The sequence below is a fragment of the Bos indicus genome, chromosome 25 (assembly GCF_029378745.1).
Source record: "Bos indicus isolate NIAB-ARS_2022 breed Sahiwal x Tharparkar chromosome 25, NIAB-ARS_B.indTharparkar_mat_pri_1.0, whole genome shotgun sequence".
NCBI classification, from domain to species: domain Eukaryota; kingdom Metazoa; phylum Chordata; class Mammalia; order Artiodactyla; family Bovidae; genus Bos; species Bos indicus.
Window position 1 is genome coordinate 38,896,785 of NC_091784.1, and position 22,184 is coordinate 38,918,968.

Sequence of the window (22,184 nt, forward strand, 5' to 3'; positions counted from 1 at the left end):
GAGAGGGTGACGGGCCTGCAGAGCACAGAGGCCCCTACACTCCACTTTACATGGCCAAACACTGATTCTAAGGAGGCGGTGAAATGCATGTACACTGTAACTCCAAGAACATTCCAGAAACTATACGAAAAGAAGATATACAGTAAAAAATACAATAAATAAAAGAGAAGACTGAAAACCGTTCAGATTACCAAAAGGAAAGCAGAAAGAGGAAACTGTTAAGAACTAGTGGAACAAACACAGACACTGAACGAAGCGGCGCACCTCCATCCAGACTTGAACAATTCTATTAAACCTAAGTGGCCCAAACATACCAGTTAAAAGACAAGAGGGAGGAAGAAATGGCAGCCCACTCCAGTATTCTTGCCTGGGAGATCTGCACGAAGGAGCGTGTCGGGCTACAGTCCACAGAGTCACAGAAGAGCTGGACGTGACTTAACGACCAACGATGAACAAAAAGACAACAAATTTCAGAACAGATTTTAAAACCACCTAAGGCAATGGCACCCCACTGCAGTACTCTTGCCTGGAAAATCCCGGATGGAGGGGCCTGGTGGGCTGCAGTCCATGGGGTCGCTAGGAGTCGGACACGACTGAGCGACTTCACTTTCATTTTTCACTTTCCTGCATTGGAGAAGGAAATGGCAACCCATGCCAGTGTTCTTGCCTGGAGAACCCCAGGGACAGGGGAGCCTGGTGGGCTGCCGTCTATGGGGTTGCACAGAGTCGGACACGACTGAAGTGACTTAGCAGCAGCAGCAGCAGCAACCGTGCTTTCCAGAAGAAATTGCTGTTAACTACAGGGATGCAGGTATGTATAAAGATGGAAAAAAGCAGCAGCACGCAACTACTAATCAAGAGAAAGCTGGAGTAGCTTTCACACAAAGGAATAAAGAATGACATTACAGCATGACACAGAAGGCCAATTCACCAAGAAGATGTACTAATTCTAAATGTGCTAACAAGAGAACTATGAAATGGACAAAGCAAAAATGGACAGAAACGAAAAGAGAAACAGACAAATCCGTAATTACAGCCGAAGACGTCAATGAATACTTCTCACGAAGGAATAGAAGCAGAAGAATCAGCAACAGCGCAGAAGAAAGGAACCAAGCGCGTGTGGCGTTCAGAGAACAAGCCCCCCGGCAGAAGTGAAGCACACGCTTTCAGGTGCACGTGGCCCACTGACCAGGACAGACCACACGCTGGCTCTGCAGACGAAGCGACGCAGAGGAAGGAGCCGAAACCTTCCAAAGCATGTTCTCTGACCAAAACAGATTACACCGGAAATCAGTAACAGAAAGGTTAAAAAAACCCTCCAACCCTTGGAAATTAAATAGTATTTTTTTTTAAATAAGTAATCCTTGGGTCAAAGGGAAAGTCTCAAGGAAAATCAGAAAATATTTTGAATGAAAAACGCAACTTACTACATTAAATGTTAATAGTAAAATGAAAAAAAGGTCTCAAATCCCTTGCTTCTACTGGAAGAGTCCAGAAAAAGAGCAAAATAAATCCAAAGCAAGCAGAAGACATAAAAGATAAAATAGAAATTGATAAAATTAAAAAGAAAACAAAGGAAAACATGCCATGAAACCAAAAGCAGTTCTTCAGAGAGAGATCAATAAATCCACACAATCTCTTCCCAGAAGAGGGAATACAGCTGACCCGACTGATGCCCGCGGGGTGAGGGCACTGATTCCGGCACAGCTGAGGATCCACCTGTAACTGTACCATCGCCCCTTGATACCCAAGGTGCTACATTCACAGATTCAACCAATCTTGGATCGTGTAGTATTTGGTAGGTGTTTAGTGAAAAAAACCCACGTGTAAGTGGACCCACACCGTTCCAACCTGTGTTAGTCAATCGACTGTGACTTTCCAACTCACTTTATGAGACCAGCATTACCTTGACACCAAACCAAAGACAGCACCAGAGTAAAGTCAGCCAAGTAGTCAAACACCTCCCAAAATTACAGACCAATATGCAGACCTCCACAACATGAAATCCTCCACAAGATAACCAGCAAATCAAATCCAGCAACATGTAACAAGAATACCTTAAACCAAGTGGGCTTTACTTCCCAGGAATGCAAGGCTCATTAAATATTGAAAAATCAATGTTAGGTAAACCCTCTATTGAACACTGTCCTGGAAGTCCTAGCTAGTGTAATAAGGTAAGAAAAAGAAATGAAAGAGATACAGTTTGGAAAAGAATAAACCTGTCCCTATTTGCAGGCAACATGCTTGATCATGTAGAAAACCACAAGGAATTTGAAAACAAAATTCCTAGAACTGATAAATCAGTAGAGTAGGATAGAGAGTCAACATACAAAAATCAACCACACTTCTGCATACTGGCAAGGAGCAAATGGAACCAAGATTGTGGTAAAGGGGAAAACATACAGATCAATGGAATAGAGCAGAAAGTCCAGAAACAGATCCATTAAAAAAAATATGGCCATTTAACTTTTGATGAAGGTGCAAAAGCAATTCAATGGAGAGAGAATAGTATTTTCAACAGATGGTGCTGGAACAACTGGACATCCATCCGGAGGCAAAACAATGAACCCCAACCTAAACATTATACAAAAACTATTTCAAAATGTGTAACAGATCTAAATGAAAAATGCACAACTATATAAAATTTTTAGAGAAAATATTCAGGAATTAGGGTTTGGTGAAGAACTTAGACATGATACCTAAAGCATGATCCATAAACAGGAAAAAAAAAATTATAAACTGGAATTCATCAAAACTTAAAAACCCCTTGCTCTGTGAAAGATATAAGCTATAGATTGGGAGAAGTATTTCCAAGCCATATATCTGACAAAGGACTCTTATCTAGAACTTATAAAGAACTTCCAAAATTCAAAGAACACAGAGAATTCACCCAGAAAATGGGCAAAAGGGGCACCTCACTGAACACGTGGATAGCAAAGCAGCCCACGAAAAGACAGCAACATCACGGTCCAATAGGGAGATCCAGTTTAAGACCATGATGCAGTATCACTTCACGTCTGTTAGAAAAGCCAAAATAAAAAATAATGAGAATTCCCTGGCAGTATAGTTGTTAAGACGCGGTGCTTTCACCGCCACGGGCCCGTGTGCGTTCCCTGCTTGGGGAACTAAGATCCCACAAACCACACGGTGCGGCCAAAGCAAAACAAACAAACCACGAGAAACTAGACCTCACGTACGCTGTCCGGAATGTAAAATGATACAGCCCCTCTGGAAAACAGTTTGTCATTTTCTTTAAAAACTAAACATACACTATAAATCAACTATTGTTATTGTTCAGTCACTAAGTCGTTGGTCAACTCTTTGCAACCCCACGGACTGCAGCATACCAGGCTTCCCTGTCCCTCGTTATACTTCAATTAAAAAAAAAAGCCTAAACACACACACATCATATAACCCAACAATCATACTCCTGGGCCTTTATCTCAGATTCAAAGTAAAAATTGTGTCCACACAAAAACCTACAGTTATTCAAAGCAGCTTTATTTGTGATAGCCCCAAAGCAGAAAACCAAATGTGCTTCCGCAAGTAAATGGTTACAACGATCACATGTCCGCAGGATGGAACACGTCTAAAAGGAAGGGACTACGGCAACAAGCGACGCCTTCTACGGCTCAGAGTGTAACAGTCAGCCTCCGAAGGTTACATGCTGGGCCACACACGCTGCTGGTGGGAATGTAAAATGATACAGGGGTGCTCAGGGCGCAGGAGCGAGCACGGGGCGTATTCTGGGGTGAGGGAGCTGCGTCTCTCGTGGTTCTGGGGAGGGTGACCCGAGCGCTACAGTTTTACAGCACTGTACAAAAAAAGGGTCAATTTTACTGTTTAACTTTTAAAAAGATTAAAAATAAGAACAGAAACAGTTGGTGTAAATACTGGCCAGCAGGTTAACGAACAACCTGCGGCAGTGGGGACTCCCTGACCTCCGGACTGAGTGAGTCTCTGGACACTCAAGGTCACACACGATCTAATCCCGCCGCTCGGCCTTCCGGGGCGGCTCAGCCGTAACGGACCCGCCACCCAGCACACGAGACGTGGGTTCTATCTCTGGGTAGGGAAGATCTCATGGAGAAGGAAATGGCAACCCACTCCAGTCTTCTTGCCTGGGAAATCCAGGGGACGGAGGAGCCTGGCGGGTACACTCTATGTTGTGAGAGAGTCGGACACGACTTAATGACTAAACGGTAACAACACTCCTGCCACTTACACGGTTCTAGAAAAGACAGAACTCCAGGTCAGTGGTTGCCAGGGGACGGATGTGGCGGGAACCAGGGACCTTGTGGGGATGGAAGAGTCCTATTACTCTGGAGGGGGCGGTTATGGAGAGCACTTACATGTGTGTGTGTGAAGCAGTAGGAATTACAGACAAGTTTTGTTTTCTTAAATGCTTTTCAGCACTTAAAGTTAGTTTCTGGTGTGTGTGTGTGAGAGAAGCAGTAGCAATTACTGAGAAGTTTGGTTTTCTTGAGTGTTTTTCTGTTCTTTGAAAAAAAATCTTTCCTGAGAAAGTATTTTTCCTTACGCTCACTGAATTTTTTTTCTTTTTGAAGGAACATGTCTTTGTAAACCAAATGAACTAAAGAAACGCAACACACAGACCCCCAGCTCCCCCATCTGCCCCAGGACCTCAGAGTCCGGGGGCTCTGGGCTGTGACACTACCTCCCACACCGCCGGGCCAGGCCCTGTCGTCACAGTGACCCACGCTGGGATGCACAGGACTGAGCGCAGAGCTCACCTGCCCTGTGACAGGCTGAATGGTGTGGCCGTGTGTCACCTCACCTGCAAGTAAGCGTCACCATCCACTGTGGTGGCCTTGAGAACACTGTGCGTCCAGAGGGGGCTGTGCGAGAGCGGAGGGTCCAACACCCCCACCAGGCTCACGGAAGGGCCCGTGAGCAACGCTGGGAGACCCCCCGACGCACAGCAAAGCTAAGGAGACCCTACGTGGGAAGGGGGGCGCCCAGATATTCACTTGCTGGGCTGTGATGTCACAAGTAAGTTGAGTCAGCGTTCACCAAGCACCCGCTGAGCCAATGGGGAAATAACCGAGGCAGAGCTGCCAAAACCCATGATGCTCAGTGAAAACTCTGGAGCTAAGGAACTCAAACCACTTAAAAACCAAACCACTTCAAAATAGGCTCATGAAGCTGTACAGCAAGAGCAGGAAGGTACCTACCAGCCATCAGTCTGAACCCACGGGTAGCTACGACTCCATGGAAGCCGCATGGGACCGACTGGCCACTGCAGAAGATTTTCAGGACTTTCTTTGGGACCTGACCCACTTTTCCACTCTATGACAAATCTCACACCTACTGAGCGTGTCTCACACACCTGATTTCCGTACCTTTGTTCTCGTGCCTTGAGTCTGGCTCTTAGGCGATCCTGCCCCGTCTCCAGAACCCATCAAAACATCACCTCCTCCCCACCAAGTCACCACACGAGTGCAGCCCTTCCGTAGACCAGGCAGCGGCTTCCACGGGGCTGGGTCCACCTCACTGCTCCAGCAAGACCCCCAGACATCTTCCCCAGCGCCTGCCCACACTGCTCACAACACACAATTCATAACTCTTTTGTCATTCCACCTACAGGTCATCCGCTCTGTGAACGGAACAATTCAAGTGCACCGAGAAGGTGAAGAAAGGGACCCGTGAATTTCAACAGCTTTTGACAAAACACAAACGCTGAGGCCAGGTGATCCCTTCTCGCCCTGCCCCGCTGTCTTGCCACCCCCGCCCCTGCTCCACAGGCACCGCGGCTGGTCAGTGTCTCCAGGGCTACCTGTGAGCCTCGGACGGTTCCAGCCACTCCTGGGCACTGGGCGTTGCTGCCGACCGCCCGCGGACACTCGTCTGCTCTGGAAGGACGAGTGACTGGGCGGCTCTGCCGGGACACCCGGGAGGAGCACGCAGACCCTTCCCCTTCATGTGACAGGAGTTCCCCATGCAGATCTCACAAACTGATGCTGTAACCACCCCCAAACTCCTTTTTCTGAGAAATCACAGTCAGTGTCCTCAGAACAGCAGTCGGAAAACCCGAGCACGCTCGTTGCCCCAACACATGCTGGAATCTCCAACATGACAACCCGGAGGGGACAGGGAACAGATACCTGGTCAAAGAGATAGACTGTGACGTCGTCAAAGAACGTCACCGCCTTCCTCTCCCTCCTGCAGCCGGGCAGCGGGTCCACAGGCTTCAGCAGGCTCCGCAGGTGGCGGCCGTCGTCGCGGCTGAGGACCACGGGCACCGGGTGCTCGGCCTCGTCCTCGGACTCGGAGCTCAGGCTGTGCAGGGTGAAGGCCCGCAGGTCCTCATCCGAGTCTTCGCTGTTCTCGTCCTCCTCGTCGGCGTCCATCCCATCCTCGGCAAGGTCCAGCATGCCCGACACGCCGAGCTTCCCCAGGTACTTTCCCTCCACGTCCGGCTCCTTCAGCTTGGGGCCCTCGGAGTGGCCGCACAAGGCCTTCTCTGGAGTTGGCGCCGCGGGGCCGCCGCAGCGGAGCGGGGCATGGGTCAGCGCCAGGAGCTCGTCGGTGTTGGTGCCGGTGGAAGCCAGCGTGCAGGGGGGCTCCTCGGGGGCCTCGAGGTCGTCCCCGCTGCTCAGCTCCGAGTTCTGCAGACTCGAGGGGCTGCCGGCCTCGTCGTCAGGGGGAAGTGTGTGTGTGGGAGGGTCAAGGGGAGCTGGTTCTGCGGGTTCTCTGGATTCCAGGTGACGGGATTTCTGCGGAGCAGGAGGACAGCTAGGGTCAGGCGGGCTGCTGCTGCTGTCCAGGCTGCTGTCCAGGCAGCTGTCCAGGGGGCTGGGACTCTGCAGCGGGACACCAGGCTCAGGCAGGGGCTGGTCCGCTCCCAGGGCCGACACCGAGGTGCCCAGGGCCCCCTCCGACCTCCTGTCGGGCTCAGAGTCGTTGTCTGAGAAGTACGCGGAGTCTCGGTGCGAGCCCTGGGACGCAGGCGCAGCGGTCTGCGAGGTCACCTCCGTGCCTCTGTGGCTGTCGGTGGCATCTGAGATGACGATGACGGGCTTGGGAGGCAGCCCGGTGGGCGTGTCCTCACCCGCCGAGGTGGTGTCGGGCGCCGCAGCGCCCTCGGGGGCCGGGTGTAGCGTCCACTCGGGGGACTCCAGGTTCTCTGTCTCGTAACCACTGTCCGCTGGCTTGTCGGGGGTCAGGAGTTTCTGTGGCGCGTGAGGCCCTAAGGAGCCCAGGAAAGCCTCACGGACGTCCATGGAATCCAGGGAGTCCGGGGTCTCCACAGACGGCTCAGAGGCGGGGCCGGGCGCCGACAAGCTGTCCTCCAGGAGGCTGTCCTGACTGGCCGAGTCTGAGGAGAGGGTGGACACCAAGCCGCCCTCCTCTGCAGCAGCATCTCTACGACCCAGCTGCCCCAGGACCTCGGCGGCCTCCCGGGCTCTCTCCCGCGGGCCTCGAGGGCCGTGGTCTTCCAAAGGCAGCTGGTTTTTTAAGTTCTGCCTCGATTCTGGGAGGCCGTTCCCTATACTCACCTTGCTGGCAGCGGTGTCCTGGACCAGGCTGGGGTCGCTCTGGGCCAGGCTCACGGCCCCCTCCCCGTGCTGAGTCAGGGCCGGGGACCCGTTGCCAGTGGGGGCGGGGGTGTCCGGTGGGGCGGGCGTGGAGTCTGGGTTTGCCTCTCGGCAGGTGCTATCTTCACAGACACCGCCCTCTGGATGCGTGGGCCTGGCTCCGCCCTGCTTCAGGGCCGCCCCCGGGGGGACATCATGAGGCGGCCCCTGGGTTTCGAGCGAGGTAGGAGGTACCTGCGGCTGTGGGGAGCAAGGGGAGGCCGCTGCCCCAGTGCCACCCTTGGGCGCTGCACCCGACTCCTTGCCGTGCACGCTGATGCTCTCCTGCAGCGAAGAGTAGGGTTTATTTTCAGCAAACTTAGACTCAGCCTCTACAGACTTTCTACTGGGAGTTTCTAACATGGATTCAGGAAAGCCAGCATTTCTGAGTTCTGTCTGCAGATCATTTACATGCTCTTTGCTGGACAAAGAGTCTTTCAGTAAGTTCTTCTCTTGAAGAAATAAAAAGTTTTCTGACAACTCTTCACTGTCCAGCTGATCAAATCCATCTTGGTGTACGAGTCTGTCTGTGGAGTAAAGAGGCTCACAGTCAAAAAGCTTACGGGGCTTTTCCCTCTCCAAGTGGCGTGCGATTACGGACTCTTTGGGGTCATCCAAACTTGAACTCAGGGTGGGAGGCTTAAAGTCAGCTTGGACTCCATTTAGTTCCATCAAGTCAAATATTTTTTGGTGACTGGGCAAAGCCTCTGACTTGTCAAGGTCATTAAATAAACTGTTGAAAGGGCTCTCGGGGCCCTTGGTGCTGTGCGCCTCCTCGGGTCTGCTGGCGTCTTTGGGGTCTGCACTGTTCTGGAAGAAATCCTCCTCTGTACTGGACTCCTCAAGCTCCAGGCTCCTGAGCGTCAGACACTGGGATGCGCCATCCCCAAGCCTCTCAGGATTATCCATCTCTGTCGTGAGCAGAGCGGGCGGGTAATCTAGCTCCAAGTTGCTACGGCTTTTTTCCTCTAACTGGATGTAGTAGTCGCTTCCGACAGAAAGGTTGTGGGCATCGAAAACGGGCACCACCCCGGGGGCCCGCAGGGGGACATCCTGGCCATTGTCATCCTGCTTGCCAGGACCGGGGTCTGAGAGCGAGCTCTCAAACGCTTCCGTGGGGAAGAAAATGCTGGTGTAGGACAAGGCTTCATCCGGGGGGCCCCGGCTACGGTCGTCGAAATGGTCGTGCTTGGCCGCCTCCCAGACGTACTCGAAGCTCAGGCCTTGGCTGGTCTCGGTCACAGTGAGGACCTCCTCCATCTCTCTGCCGAGCCGGTCCCTGGTGAAGTGGTCGAGGATGGGGAAGGCGGCGTTACTTGCAGCGTCTCTGCTGTTTGCAGTGGGCTTGAGTGCGTTCCACTGCTGCTCAAAGTCCACTTCCGGGTCCCTCTGGCTTTGCATCCGCAGGTAGGTGAGCAGCCGGTGCACGTCCTCCGCTGCTGGCCGCTTATCTGGTGACAGCCAGCAGAACTGCAAGACTTCATACCTGAGCGAGACAGGAGATTAGTGGACAGATGACAAATTGTTTTAAAACAAGAAAAGACCTCACAAGGACCCCCTAGGCCAGCTCAACACCCAAGAAGTCCCAACACTTGAATCACTTTGCTGGCCACCAGCAGGAGTCTGGTTCATGGTGAGCTCTGGGGGAAAGTGGAAATGGAGAGAGAAAATCTGGCCACTGATTTCTGCATCCTTAGGACCCTGTGCAGCATCACTGCAATTCTTCTGGCCTTGTCGTTTGTTCTTCTGGTGTTTTCCACGCGCTCAGCCACTGAATTTACAAGCAGCCCTAAAATGCTCTCCTCTGAACACAACTGCCATCGGTCTCCTGCTTAGTCAAGAATGCACGTGTCTAACGTATGAGACTTACTCACTCTATTTTGCAAGGACTCACACAGACACAGGCCGTGGTGACTACTCTCTAACAATTCCCCCGACAGAAAGGAACACCACGACCTTCTGCAGCACATGCTTCCCTCAGGCCACCAAAGGAGCTGAGGGTGGAGAGCAAGAGCAGAAACAGAAGCCCAGAGTAGGTGGCAGCCAGGAGATGGTCTTCAAAGGGTTGCCTGAATACAGGCAACGCCTTAAACTGCGGCCGTGAGTGGAAGGGAAGACAGGACGACGATGTCATGGTATTAAATTTATGGCAGAAACATCCAGTTATTCTGGGTGAGTTAGTTCTAGCAAGTCGGGTGAGGGGCTGAGCAGTGCCCACACGTAAGGGCAACCAGATGCAGGGGCAACACCCGCTGAGCACAGGGTGGCACGGACAGGGGCCTCGACACAGGGGAGCCCGACTCTACCTGGAAACTGAGGTAAGAACGGGTCTGGAGACTCTTAAGAAGTAAATTTGTTTTTGCAAATGTCAACACACATTATGCAAACTGCCTCAGGTGCCAATTCAAACCCAATCATGTCTGTGCTACCTGTCTCATCACACGCTGAGTGTCACACATACAGCCTTGTTCAAAAACAATTCCACGATAGCAAATGCCCTCAAACTGATTCTTAGAATTAACTCAGACTTAACAAGTTTCTTATCACATGTATAAGACAGAAATTCCTGCTGGTTCTACACTTTTTTTTTTTAAACAGTATTACATTTTAAAAACTAGATGTTAATTCTAAAATCAGTCATGAATAATATATAAATGATTGCTTTTCATAACATTTACTGTTGAAAATCAGGGAATATATAACTAAGACTTGTGGAGACAGACTTTCTTCGGCTTCTGAGAGAAGGTGACGTGAAGTTACCCACCATCTGTCGGAGTAGGGCTGCTCCAGCTGGGGCTTTGGGAGTTTCGTGTCTCTCTCTCGAATGACCTGGTTGAGAACATCTAAATTGGAGAGGTTGGAATAAGGCTGAGCAGCATTCTCAAAGAGCTCCCAAAGCGTCACACCCAGGGACCTGTGGGGGAATAAAAAAGCACATCTTTCTCTCTTCAGATACTGAATTTGTAACACCCACAGTTTTACACATACAGCCATCAGTCATTTCAAGCACAAGGGGCTACGGAAGAGGTTATTCAAGATAGCGCTTTAACATGACTTAAAAAGCAAGCACTTCTATTAAGGTGTGGACCACAGCAAGAACGCCTCCTCAGACTGACTAACAGAATGTTACTTTAGGAGTTCCGGCCAAGGTAAAAAAAAAAAAAATAATTAGGTGGAGCTAGAGGCAATAATCACAAGGAAGCATTCAAATGACTGTCAACTTTAAAACTCAAGGAATCATAAAAGATCATTACAATGGCCTTGAAAGGATTCAGCAACACGGCTAGATATAGGGTAAACACACGGAATTCTGAGGGTTTTGGTGGCGGGGGGCAGGGAATCCCATTCACAACAGTAGTAAGCAGTGGAACTTCCAAAGTGAACAGGTCTTCCCTGTTGACCTGTGTGTTTCCTATTGTAGTTATTCTGAGTATTCAGGGCTTTCCGCTATCAGGAAGGACGACTCTTCACTGCTTGGTGGAAGAGGCCACCTGCCCGGATCACTCACTGCCTACGGGTACCGTCACCACAGGCAAGGGACCACCTGCTCTGTACCTGCCCCGCCCGCCCGTGTGCCCAGCGCTGTCCCCTTGGAAATGGCCTTTGCTGGTGGGTTGGGGGGGATACCTCCTCTACGTGGTCTCCGTGTTCCTCCCCACCACTCCCCTCCCGTCGCGTGTTACAATCTATTTTCTGCAGTGGCTCCTGGACCTGGCTGGTCATCTGTGTCACCCGGACGCTGGTACTGAGCACCCACCGCTGAGGACTCTTAGCTGGCAGATGCAGGCATGGCTGCATGCTTAGAAAGCTCTCATGTGGCTGTGACTCCTGTCAGATGTAGCTACTGATGATTCACATGATGATGACCGACACCCACCAGAAAAATAAGCTGTATTTGAATACATCAATCTATTATTTGACACTGCAGAGTACAATATAACTTACGAGTTAAATTCTCTTTACGCTTATCTCACAAATCAGTGAGTAAATCAACATATTCAGTATCTAGGTGGAGAGGGCATTTCTATCAAGGAAATAAAAGAACCCAAATCTCTAGTCCAGTTCAAGAAGGGAGACGTGCCCTTGGCACAGAACTGCTAGGAGCAGAGAGCCATCTTGGATGAAAAAGAAGTTTAAGACACTGTCAATGACTTTAGGGAATTACCAACTTATTTAATTAAGGAAAATAAAAAGTTTCCATGAAATGCTAAAGACCACAAAGGCAGTCTCTGACTGGGGCACAGTGAGTGTTTTCAGCACCTGATCTGATCCTGGGCATGCACCTCTGCCCACCTCAGCTTCTCCAGACCCCTGACGCCCTTTCTCTCCCCCCATAAGGCCTGTTCCTGAACCAGCCCTCTCCTCAGCCCCTCCGCTGCTCTTCAGAGCACATGAGGCCTGGGCTTTCTCAGCTCCCCACTCCTAACACCTCTCTCCAGCATCCCTCGTGCGTCTTCTCACGCAGGCCACCAAGGAAGATGAGACGTGTCCCCCTATTCAAGGCCCATCCTGCGGCTCCCTATTCCCTCGTCTTTCTGCCCAGTCTCCTCAGGAAAAGCGGTATCAGCCACTGCCCACCATTCCCTGTCTCCCTAAGGACCAGTGGCCTGCTTTCTTCTGGAAGGAAAAACGTCCTGTAGCTCTTCTCTCCTCTTCCACCAAACTCATGGAACCAAGACCCTCAGGTCACCCCCAGCACAGGGCAGTGTGGTCCCTGCCTCGGGCAGAAGCTGACACCACCGGCAGCCCTGCGCCAGGGCTTCTCGCCCCATCAGAAACAATGGGCAGGCTCCATCTCTGGGAACGCAGGGTAAGTCTTCAGGTCAATCACCCCACTGAGAACAGTAACAATACGGATGATGCGTGAAAGGCAACTTCGTATAAAACATATCAACAACAGAGAAGCCGGCAGAGAACTCACTGGACAGAACTTGGAGCTCAGAGAACAAAGAATGCCACGCTGTGTCTGACCGTGGCGCCTGCCGGAGCACGGGACCCACACACCTATCTGTAGCGAGCAAGGCTCAACGGTGCACAGGCCCAAGCCCTGGCCCTGCCCAACAGGGGGCCTCACAGAGACCTCCTCACCATGGTGGGGACACACCTGCCCCCCAGGAGCCCGGGGGGGCAAGCTGGCTTGGCACCGAGGCCCTGTGAGTGAGTGCACGTTTGTGACTGTGAGTGTGTGTGTACATGTATGTTGAGTACACGTGTGCGTGTGCCTGCGGCAGGGGTAGGGGGATGGACAGTCCCGAAGAAGCGGTGACCACAGAGCTGGCCTTACTGGGATTCGCAGCCCAAGCTCACACCATCCGAGTGCCCCAAAGACCTCAGGCTGAATACAGAAAGCCCTGGGCTGCTGCGGTCCCTGCCGAGCCAGGACACCCAGAGAGCGGACGCAAGCACAGGTGCACCTCTCTGGGGGAATGTTCTCAAGGCCAGGCTTCCAGGGTCCTCACCAGCAGACGGCCCCGAGGAAACACGGCACCACCGGGAACCAGGAAGATCAGAGCCACGAAGACCGCAGACACGGGAATTACCGGGTGCAGGTCATAACTGAACTTTAAAACACTCTGGGACAGTTTTTAAAAAAATCAAATAGACCTCCTAAAACAGAAAAGCCAATTACCTGAACTATAAAATTCAGTAGAGATTTAATAGAGGAATAGACACAGCCGAAGAAGGAATTTTAAAAAGACCAAGAATTAGCAGCTAGAGCACAGGTCTGAAAAATGATCTAGAGTGTGGCACAGGGAGCTGAAGGAGAGAATAAGAGACAAAAGACAAAGCAAGAGGTCGTGACTCGTGTCTAATCAGACTTCCAAAAGAAGGAAAAATGGGGCTGAGGCAGTTATTGGGAGGATAAGGGCTGAGAACACCCACCTAAGATGAAATGCCAAGCAGAAAAACAAAAAAGTCCACACCCACACATATTACAGTGAAACTACAAAAAAACAAAAGACCAAGAGAAGAGTTTAAAAGCAGCCAGAGAGAAAAAGTCACGTTACCTTCACAGAGCTTAGGGAGACTTACGGCTGACTTCTCAAGAGCAACAATGGAAGCCAGAAGACAGTGGAGTGAGATCTTCAATACACGGAGAGAAAATAACTGTCACCAAGTAAAAAAATACACTTCAAGAATGAGGACAAAACAGAGGTATGCTCAGACCTACAGAAAAAGACCTGAGAGTCTGTTACCAGGGAGACTGCACCACAGGGAATTCTGAAGGACATACTTCAGATAGAAGGAGAGTAAGCCCCAATAGAAGGTCTGAGATTTGCGGGAAATTTAAGAAAAAAAGCAAAGTGATTTAATTATGTGGATAAACCTAAACAAACACTGATGTTAAGAAAAATAACATCTTGTGGGGTTAAGAGAAAAAAAATAAGATACCTCACAATGATGAACATAATTGCATGTGTGTGTGTGTGTGTGTGTGTGTGTGTGTGTGGTGTAAATTTAAAGCATGTTAAAATACCCTGGGGTCCTTGTATTGCTCAGAAAGGGGCCAAAGTAAGAACTACTGTTAGACTAAGTTAAGTATGCATGTTATTTCTAGGGTAGCCAATACAATCATAGCAATAGACTACACAGCTCCCAAACTACGAGGAAAAGAAAAAAATTCCATAAGAAAGTAAGAAGCAAAAAAAAATAGAAAAAGCAGGACAACAGCACCAAAAAAAAAAGTAGATATAAATTTAGAAAGCTGTAACAGAAACTGTTAGTCTTACATACCTCTTTCAGTTTTTTCATTCACTCAATTAATATTTATTAAACATCTACTATAAACAAGGCCCTATAGTAGGCAAAGAAAACAGCCTTGGTTCCTGCTTTTATGGAGATTATTACTATTGAATGGGTAAAAGTTATTGCACCATTGCAAAAACTGGGATCATTGCTATGATGTCAATAAATTGTCTTTCACATCATCAGTCACTGGTATTCCTACATCTCATTCAATTATTATACTTTCCCTTAAGAAAGTATTTGAGAAGAAAGAAGTTAGGACTCTGTTAATAACAAAAGCCTAATCGAATGGTAAATCGATACATACCAGATATTACTATATTTAGTTTGATCTGCAGTTAGCAGTCTGTCTTGAAAGCTGGTTACTAATTCTGGAGCAGTCCACCGAAGAGGGAAAAATTTTTTATCATCTGTCTCAATATAATCCTCCTGTTTTGTAAGAAAGCACACAGAATTTTGAATTCTCTAACACTTCTAGTGAGCTCAGTAACTTAATCCCAGGTCATTCTCAGAAAACACATACTCTACCCAAAAACACAAGTCAGAAAAAGAAATGGACACAGAGACAGAGTTTCCGGGCAGAGGGTGGGTGGAGGGTTTCTCTGAATCAGCCTCCTGGGCCTCATGAGCTGGTTTCTGAACCATGAACACCTGCTCAGTCTCCCTTCCTGGAAAAGGAAAGTACGCCGTGTCTGATGCACAGAACACAGACTGAGCAAAATATCTTGTAAACTATGCTGGGCTGTATTCCTGAGCAGAAGAACAGGGTGGTTAATGAGTAAGAGTGCAGGCTTTCGAATTGGACAGACTGTTGAGTCAACGTTCAACCATCTACCAGCTCTGTGACTCTTGAGCAAGCAGCAAACTTGAGCCTTACTCCTGACCTGTAAGATTAGGAAGACGTGCCAGCCCTCCCTTTACAATGAGGACTACATGAGACCACGTGGGCAAGTCCTTCATAGTGCCTGGGTGGCATACAGCAAGTGCTCAAGATACTAGAGCTACTATGGAGACTAAGAACAGACTTACATTTGCATCAATTTTTTTTTTTTTTTGCCCCAGAGTAAGCCACCTTACTCAGCTGGGCTAAACAAACACACACAAATAAAAATTTCACAGGTACTTTACTTATTTTCTTTGGGGGATATATTTATGAGAGCTGAAAAACTCAAATCCCAAGCTTACTGATTTGAGCTGAAATTTTACCAAACATGTAACAGAAATATTTATATATGATGTGTATATTTTATTATATAGCAGCAATAATTATTTACCCTCCCTTTCCAAACAGGCATGGCATTTTGTGATATGACCACTTCATGAGCATTAAATTAGATCAGAGAGAGAACCCTTAAACCTCTGGCTTACCTTGTACCTGCTGAATCCTATTCCATAATCACCCACTTTCACATTTAAGTCCGAGGTAAGAAAGCAGTTTCTCAGGGCTAAGTCACTGAAAACAGAAAGAGTGAAGTGAACATGAGAACAAGGCGAATCAACACCCAGGATGACATGACATGGAACTGCTGTGGAAAAAGGCTTTCTTGGGAAATCAGGGTGGTAAGTGTATTGAGTTCCCTGATAAATAATTTATGTTTTAAAATCCTTTTTCATAGAAAAAGGCAACGCCATATTCCTAATTACTTAAAGAATGGAGATGATCAGTTTTGGTTTTTTTTGGTAAATCACTCTGACTGCTAACAGGTTAAAATCTAAATGTATTTGTACCTTGTTCTGCATTGATACCAGACTTATGGCTCATTTCCTGGTATTTTTAGAGTTACCACAGAAGAATTCTAAACTGGCTAATTTGTCTGAATTTATTTTAAATACCTTACATTACCTGAGTAATAGTCTAGTAGTAGTCTCTTAACTGCAAGTAAAGAATAAAGTTACAACTTCAAGCACGCTAAAATAATCTGCATTATTAAAAATGTTTGTTTTAACTCCTTTTTCAAAGATATGCAAGCATTATAAGTGATTTGCTGCTGCTGCTGCTGCTAAGTCCGACTCTGTGCGACCCCATAGATGGCAGCCCACCAGGCTCCGCCGTCCCTAGTATTCTCCAGGCAAGAACACTGGAGTGGGTTGCCATTTCCTTCTCCAATGCATGAAAGTGAAAAGTGAAAGTGAAGTCTCTCAGTCGTGTCCGACTCTTCGCGACTGCATGGACTGCAGCCTACCAGGCTCCTCCGTCCATGGGATTTTCCAGGCAAGAGTACTGGAGTGGGTTGCCATTGCCTTCCCCAAATAAGTGATTTAAATAAGTGATTTAGCCCCCTCCAATTCACTCTCTTCTCTTCCAAACTCTACCTCTCCAAGAGGGAGGCAAAGAGCATATTTTCAAGACTGACTTAAAACGATTTACTCAGTTTATTTAAGAACAAATTAGTTTTAAAAACTGCCTAACTTGAAAAGTAAAAACCTACTTTTTCTAAAAAAAACTTCCCATAGACACAGCAGATTACATTTTTTGGATTTTAGCTTTAACCCTTGGGATTTTTTAAATTATCAATTGGCATATGAATGAAAAAGTCACTGAACTAAAATAGAACTGAATACCTAACTTACAGTTTTAAATCTTAAATAAAAGTTCTCAGAAACTGAATTTCCATAGTCCAAAATTTAAAACGTTTGTCTTTATATGGCCAAAAATCAAAAACGTTATCAAATTATTTTCAGTGATTTTAGTTTCCAAAGCTCGTGTGTCTGAAATAGAGCAAACAACATGGATGAGGACACGAGAGCGAACGCCGGCGGAATCCAGTGGCTGGTGCACACCACCACGGATCCCACCGCACCATCCCGGCTCACGTTCAGAAAGCACTTTACACACAGGCGTTTCTCCCGCACCTGATACGCGTTACCTCGTTTCATCCTCACAGCAGGCCTCCCAGGTGGGTACTGGTATGTCCCCATTTACAGAAAAGGAGACTGAGGCGCAAGGAACTGAAGCGACTCTCCAGGGCCAGTATTTCTGTCTCTCACCATCAATAACCGTCAACAACACCCCGTGACCAGTCGGTCAGAGCGCACTGCGGTCTGTGCGGCTGGTCCTCAATAAACACGCCGACCTCGTGCTGACCTCAGTGGACACCCGTCTGTGTCACACCATGGTGGCTCTCACAGTATGTCACACCTTGTCACTGTTATTATGTTTGTGATGATGATCTGTGATCACTGACCTTCAGTGTTACTACCGTAATTTTTTTGGCATTTTTTAAGCGATAAAAGTTTTAAGTCCAAGATAAGAAAGCAGTTAGATGTATTCAATTAGTTAGATATAGTGAAACCAGTCAGATGTATTCAATCCCTCCATACACCATCTTTACAAGCAGTGTTTTCACGGCACTCCACCAGGCCTGTGGAGTGTCTGGGGAAACCTCGGGACACCTCTAATGTTGCAGACGAAATGCACGCACATGGGGGGATCAGTGCCCCAGCCCACCACAGTAAAGAGATTCTCCTGATAAAGCAAGTCTATGAACTTTTAGGTTTCCAAGTGCATAGAACAGTCATGTTCACACTACACTGTAGTCTATTATGTGTCCAAAAGCAAACACAAACAAAAAAAATGCTATGTATAAACCTTAATTTAAAATACTATCACTTAAAAAATGTCAAAATAATTTCAATAGTAACACTGAAGATCACTGATCACAGATCATCGTAACAAACAACGACGACAAGGTGTGAAATACTGTGAGAGCCACCCGACGTGATGCAGACAGCGCTGCTGGAGAGGTGCACCGCCAGACCTGCCCGACGACGGCTGCTGCAGACTTCTGATCTGTGTGTGTGGGGGGCGGTGCGTCCAGCAAACCCGCAGCATCTTTGAAGCGTGGTAGAACGAGGTGCGCCGTAGAAACCTCCCATCTCAAGGAGAGAGGTGGCCCCTGGGTTTTGGAGATGAGGAAGGAAGGACGGGTGGCCACGTGCGGGCAGCAGAATGCGGGGCTCTTGGCCGCCTGGCCCCTGGACTACAAGCCGCACGTGCATGGCACTGCGGGTCCTGCCCCAGAGGCTCCGGGCACCGCTGGCTCGCACTGCTAAGGCCCCTGCAGACAGACCCTCCTCAACCTTCCCAACACCTCTGTCCTGGGAGCAGAATGAAGATCTGGGTGCCAGGGCCCCCGCCCAGGAGCGTGCAGGCATCCGAAGCAGGGTGGCAGCCTGAGGCCACAGTGGGGGGCACCTGCAGGGTGGCCCCTGGCACCTTCCACTCCAGCCACTCGAGCCACTCCAGGGCCGCCGGCCGCCTCCCTCCACACCTTTCTCCTCACACAGGGTCCCTGCATGTCTATAGACACGGGGAACGAGAAGCAGGTAAAAGGTGAAAAGATATATGTGCAAAGGGCCTGGGGCTCTCTGTACATGACACTGTGAAACTCCTACAATTCGACTTATGGTCTGAGAGAGAGAGAGAAGAGGAGGAAACACCTCTTGTTACCTGAACACTGGGGGTACTGAGGAGGAAAACGATGGTGTGACCGAGGGAACTTCCTCTAAACTCGCCCTGTACCCCACCCCAAACATCCTGGTCGCCGGAGGACAGTGCAAAAACACTGGACAAAGTCAGAGACCGGCGACCTACTCTTGGCTCCACCACTCGTAACTGTGTGCCTCTGGCAAGTCAATTAGCACACCAGAGCCTCAGTTCTCCCTGGCAAAAAAAAGAAAAAAAATGAGGGGGTGTGCGCTAACCTGTAAGGGTTAACTCATAGGTTTTTATAAGAATACAGTTTTTAAACATCAAAATATTCAAAACATCAAAGTGTTGTCCAAAGTCAAAATGATATAATTCAACTCAAAAGTAGTAAAACATACATATTCTCCAAGGTCCAATAATGTACCAAGCTAAAGAATAGGAAACCGTAAAGGTGTAACTTTTTAACAGCAGAGCTAACTCTTGACGTCAATGGCTGGTTTGGGTCAGGAAATACAAACATACCCAGTATGTTCTTCTTTCAAGTTGAAAAACAGGTCTAGTAGCAAAGCTGCCAACTGACCTGGCTCTCAGAGCTTGGGCTCCATCCCCCTGGGCGGTAACACGTGCGGCGGCCTCAGTGGTGACTGCAGGGACCCCGCCAGGTGAGCGGAGCAGTAGGTACACAGAAGTGTTCTAAACAGTTTTCCGCCCGGATTCACAAGGAAACATCATGGCTTGTTCTCAGCTCCCACTGGCGTGAGAGCTCGTCCACCTCCAGGAGATCGGTCTTGTGGAAATAGCTCAGAGGGGCTGCAGCCGTTTTGAAAACTACTCTGTCCTCTATTCAATTAACATATTACCCACCAAGGCTCTCCCAGGAACCTGAATTCCTAATCAAAAGAGCAAGCGACAACCCAACATTACTGAACACTCTTCCAGGGCGCGGCCCACATTATCTTATGTAATCCTGACAAAAGCACTTCAGGGCAAGATTACCCTGTTTCAGGGAAGAAACAGGCTCAGAGGATTAAGGAAGGAGAGGCCACTTAATAGCTTCAGCTCACTGTACCAACCCGCCGCCAGCAGCCACCACAGCATAAAAATGAATCCCCATGTGGGCTGTGAAGAGACTCTGCCACTTCCCACTGGAAGGTGGCTGCAGCTCGCGGAGGCAGCGGCTGAGGAGCAAGGCCAGGGGATTCAGACGCAGCACAAACAGGCCACTGGGCTCATTCAGCGTCTGGAAAGCTTTCACCCCTGCTCATCAGGTCAGTCTGCATCCCGCTTCTCTTCCCTGATGTCACAGCACAGACAAGGTCTACAACCCAGGCCTGTGGCCAGTCCTCCCTAACCCTCTCACACACACCTTCCCCATAAACTGGGTTCTGCAGATGCTGGGCTCCTGTAACACTGGACACCCACACTCTGAGGGCTGGAGGACTTACTAACCTCGGTGTTTCTCAGCAGAAAGTAACTTTTAACTTTAAACTGGGAAAATCCTAAAGAGGTCTCGTGTGTTGTTTTGGCCGCGCCACACAGCATGTGGGATCCTAGTCTCCCGACCAGGAATCGCACCTGCACCCCTGCAGAGGAAGCGCTGAGTCCCAACCACTGGACCCCCAGGGATGTCCCTCAGGAGGTCCCTTCATGCAGTGTGGCCTGGGTACACCTTAAGGCCACGGTCACATGGGTCTCCAGCTACAAGAGACACGCCACACTGCCCGCTGGATGCCCTGTGCCCTTACTCATCACAGTGGCCTGGTGGCTTCTTCCTGCTCCTCCAGGAAGACTGACAGGCCGGGCACAGGAAGTCCCAGGCGCTCGGCCAGCAGGTCAGGACGGTGCGGAGCGTGGCACACTGGCAGCCCCTGCTGTTTACGTGGCCTTCATGGCCGCCATCTCTGACTGCAGAAACGCAGCCTGCCCAAGACCCAGGCTTAAGTCTTCTCTCAGACAATAAGTAAAAGTAAAAATTAACTGGGAGTGCCTTACTAGATCAGCTTCCAATTCGATGTGTGGGAAGTTCTATTTCCAACCAACATAGAAAGTTTGACTTTGAGTCAACACATAAATATTCCAAAGTCCAACTTAAAACTATGCTATTATGTACTCAGTGTCTTATAACAACCTAGACTGACAAATAATCTGAAAAACATGTATACAACTGAGCCACTCTGCTGTACACCTGGGACACAGCACTGCAGACCAACTCTACTTCAATTGTATAAAATGCTATTACAGTGTGCTACCAACAAAAAAATAAAGCACACAAAATTACAGAAAATACGGCTACTTTTTAAAATAAAATGAAACAGCTGTCAATGGTTTCAGGAATTTTCTTTACCTTGAGTTTATGTACCTGAATTACATCCAAATCATGTGAGTTAATTTATCATCTTTATTTGTTTGAAACAAGATTCTAAAGTAAGTAAAACTTTAACCTAAAGAAACTCACAGGAAGGTAACATTTACTTTGCCAATTTTTAAAATATAATCATAGAAACCAATCTGGGCTTTAAACAATTTCCAGTTGTCTCTGTTAACTTTATGTTGCTGATTATGATGTGATCTTCTCTGAAAATGCTCCACTATTTAGGTAATCATCACTTGTGTTTTATAAGAGTAACAATACAAATATGCTGGGTATTAATCTGTTACAAGGGGAAAAAGCAAAATATAAGATTTTTCCATTATAAAACAAATAGATCTTTATATTTTGAAGTTTTGTGTAAGGGCTTCTGCCTTGGGCCTGAAGAAATTCATAATTTTTTCAGGTGTCTTAAAAAGCACCTTATCAGAATGATCTGCTCACCGTGCAAGTCAAACAAGATAGATATGTAAGAAGAGTGTTAATTTTCTTCTTTCTACCCTGAAGTAATGTTAAGAATTTGATAGGTATTTTTCCATATCTGTTCATACACATACACACAGAGATTCACATAAACCCCCACAGATATAAGCATTTTCTTTTTTTAATGGTGTTGTATTTTAAAAACATTTTATATATGTGTATATATAAAATATACAACCTGTGCAACCTATGTCTCCATGTCAGTACACACAGGTATTCCTTTTCAGGTCTTTCGATTGTTAAAGAGTAAAATGATTTAATTAAAGTCAACTAAAGAGACAGCTCAGTGGTAAAGAACCTGCCTAACAATGCAGGAGACTTGGGAGACGTGGGTTCGATCCCTGGGTCAGGAAAATCCCCTGGACAAGGAAATGGCAACCCACTTCAGTATTAGATGGAGGAGCCTTGGCCGGGGTGGGGGGGGGGGGGCGGTCAGACATGACTGAGTATACATGCACGCATGCACACGTGCATACACACACACAAACTGAGCACGCAAGAGTCAGACGTGACTGAGCATGCACACATGCATGCACACGTGCGCACACATGCACACACA

General features: G+C 48.3%; 1 protein-coding gene and 1 long non-coding RNA gene across 5 annotated transcripts in view; one reads left to right on the plus strand and one right to left on the minus strand.

Moving 5' to 3' along the window:
• Nucleotides 1-22,184, minus strand: part of LMTK2 (lemur tyrosine kinase 2) — a 75,086-nt gene that overhangs the window by 7,071 nt on the left and 45,831 nt on the right. For all 4 annotated transcript variants that reach the window (XM_070780201.1, XM_070780200.1, XM_070780203.1 and 1 more), the window contains exons 8-11: nt 15,714-15,798; nt 14,653-14,774; nt 10,363-10,512; nt 6,126-9,084 (exon numbers count right to left, since the gene is read on the minus strand). In XM_070780201.1, the coding sequence (XP_070636302.1) occupies nt 6,126-9,084; nt 10,363-10,512; nt 14,653-14,774; nt 15,714-15,798 (3,316 nt within the window). The remainder of the gene's footprint in view (nt 1-6,125; nt 9,085-10,362; nt 10,513-14,652; nt 14,775-15,713; nt 15,799-22,184) is intronic.
• Nucleotides 3,505-14,530, plus strand: LOC109578425 (uncharacterized). Its single transcript, XR_002183682.2, has 3 exons — nt 3,505-4,252; nt 4,569-4,804; nt 5,608-14,530. It is a non-coding gene; the product is annotated as an uncharacterized lncRNA (long non-coding RNA).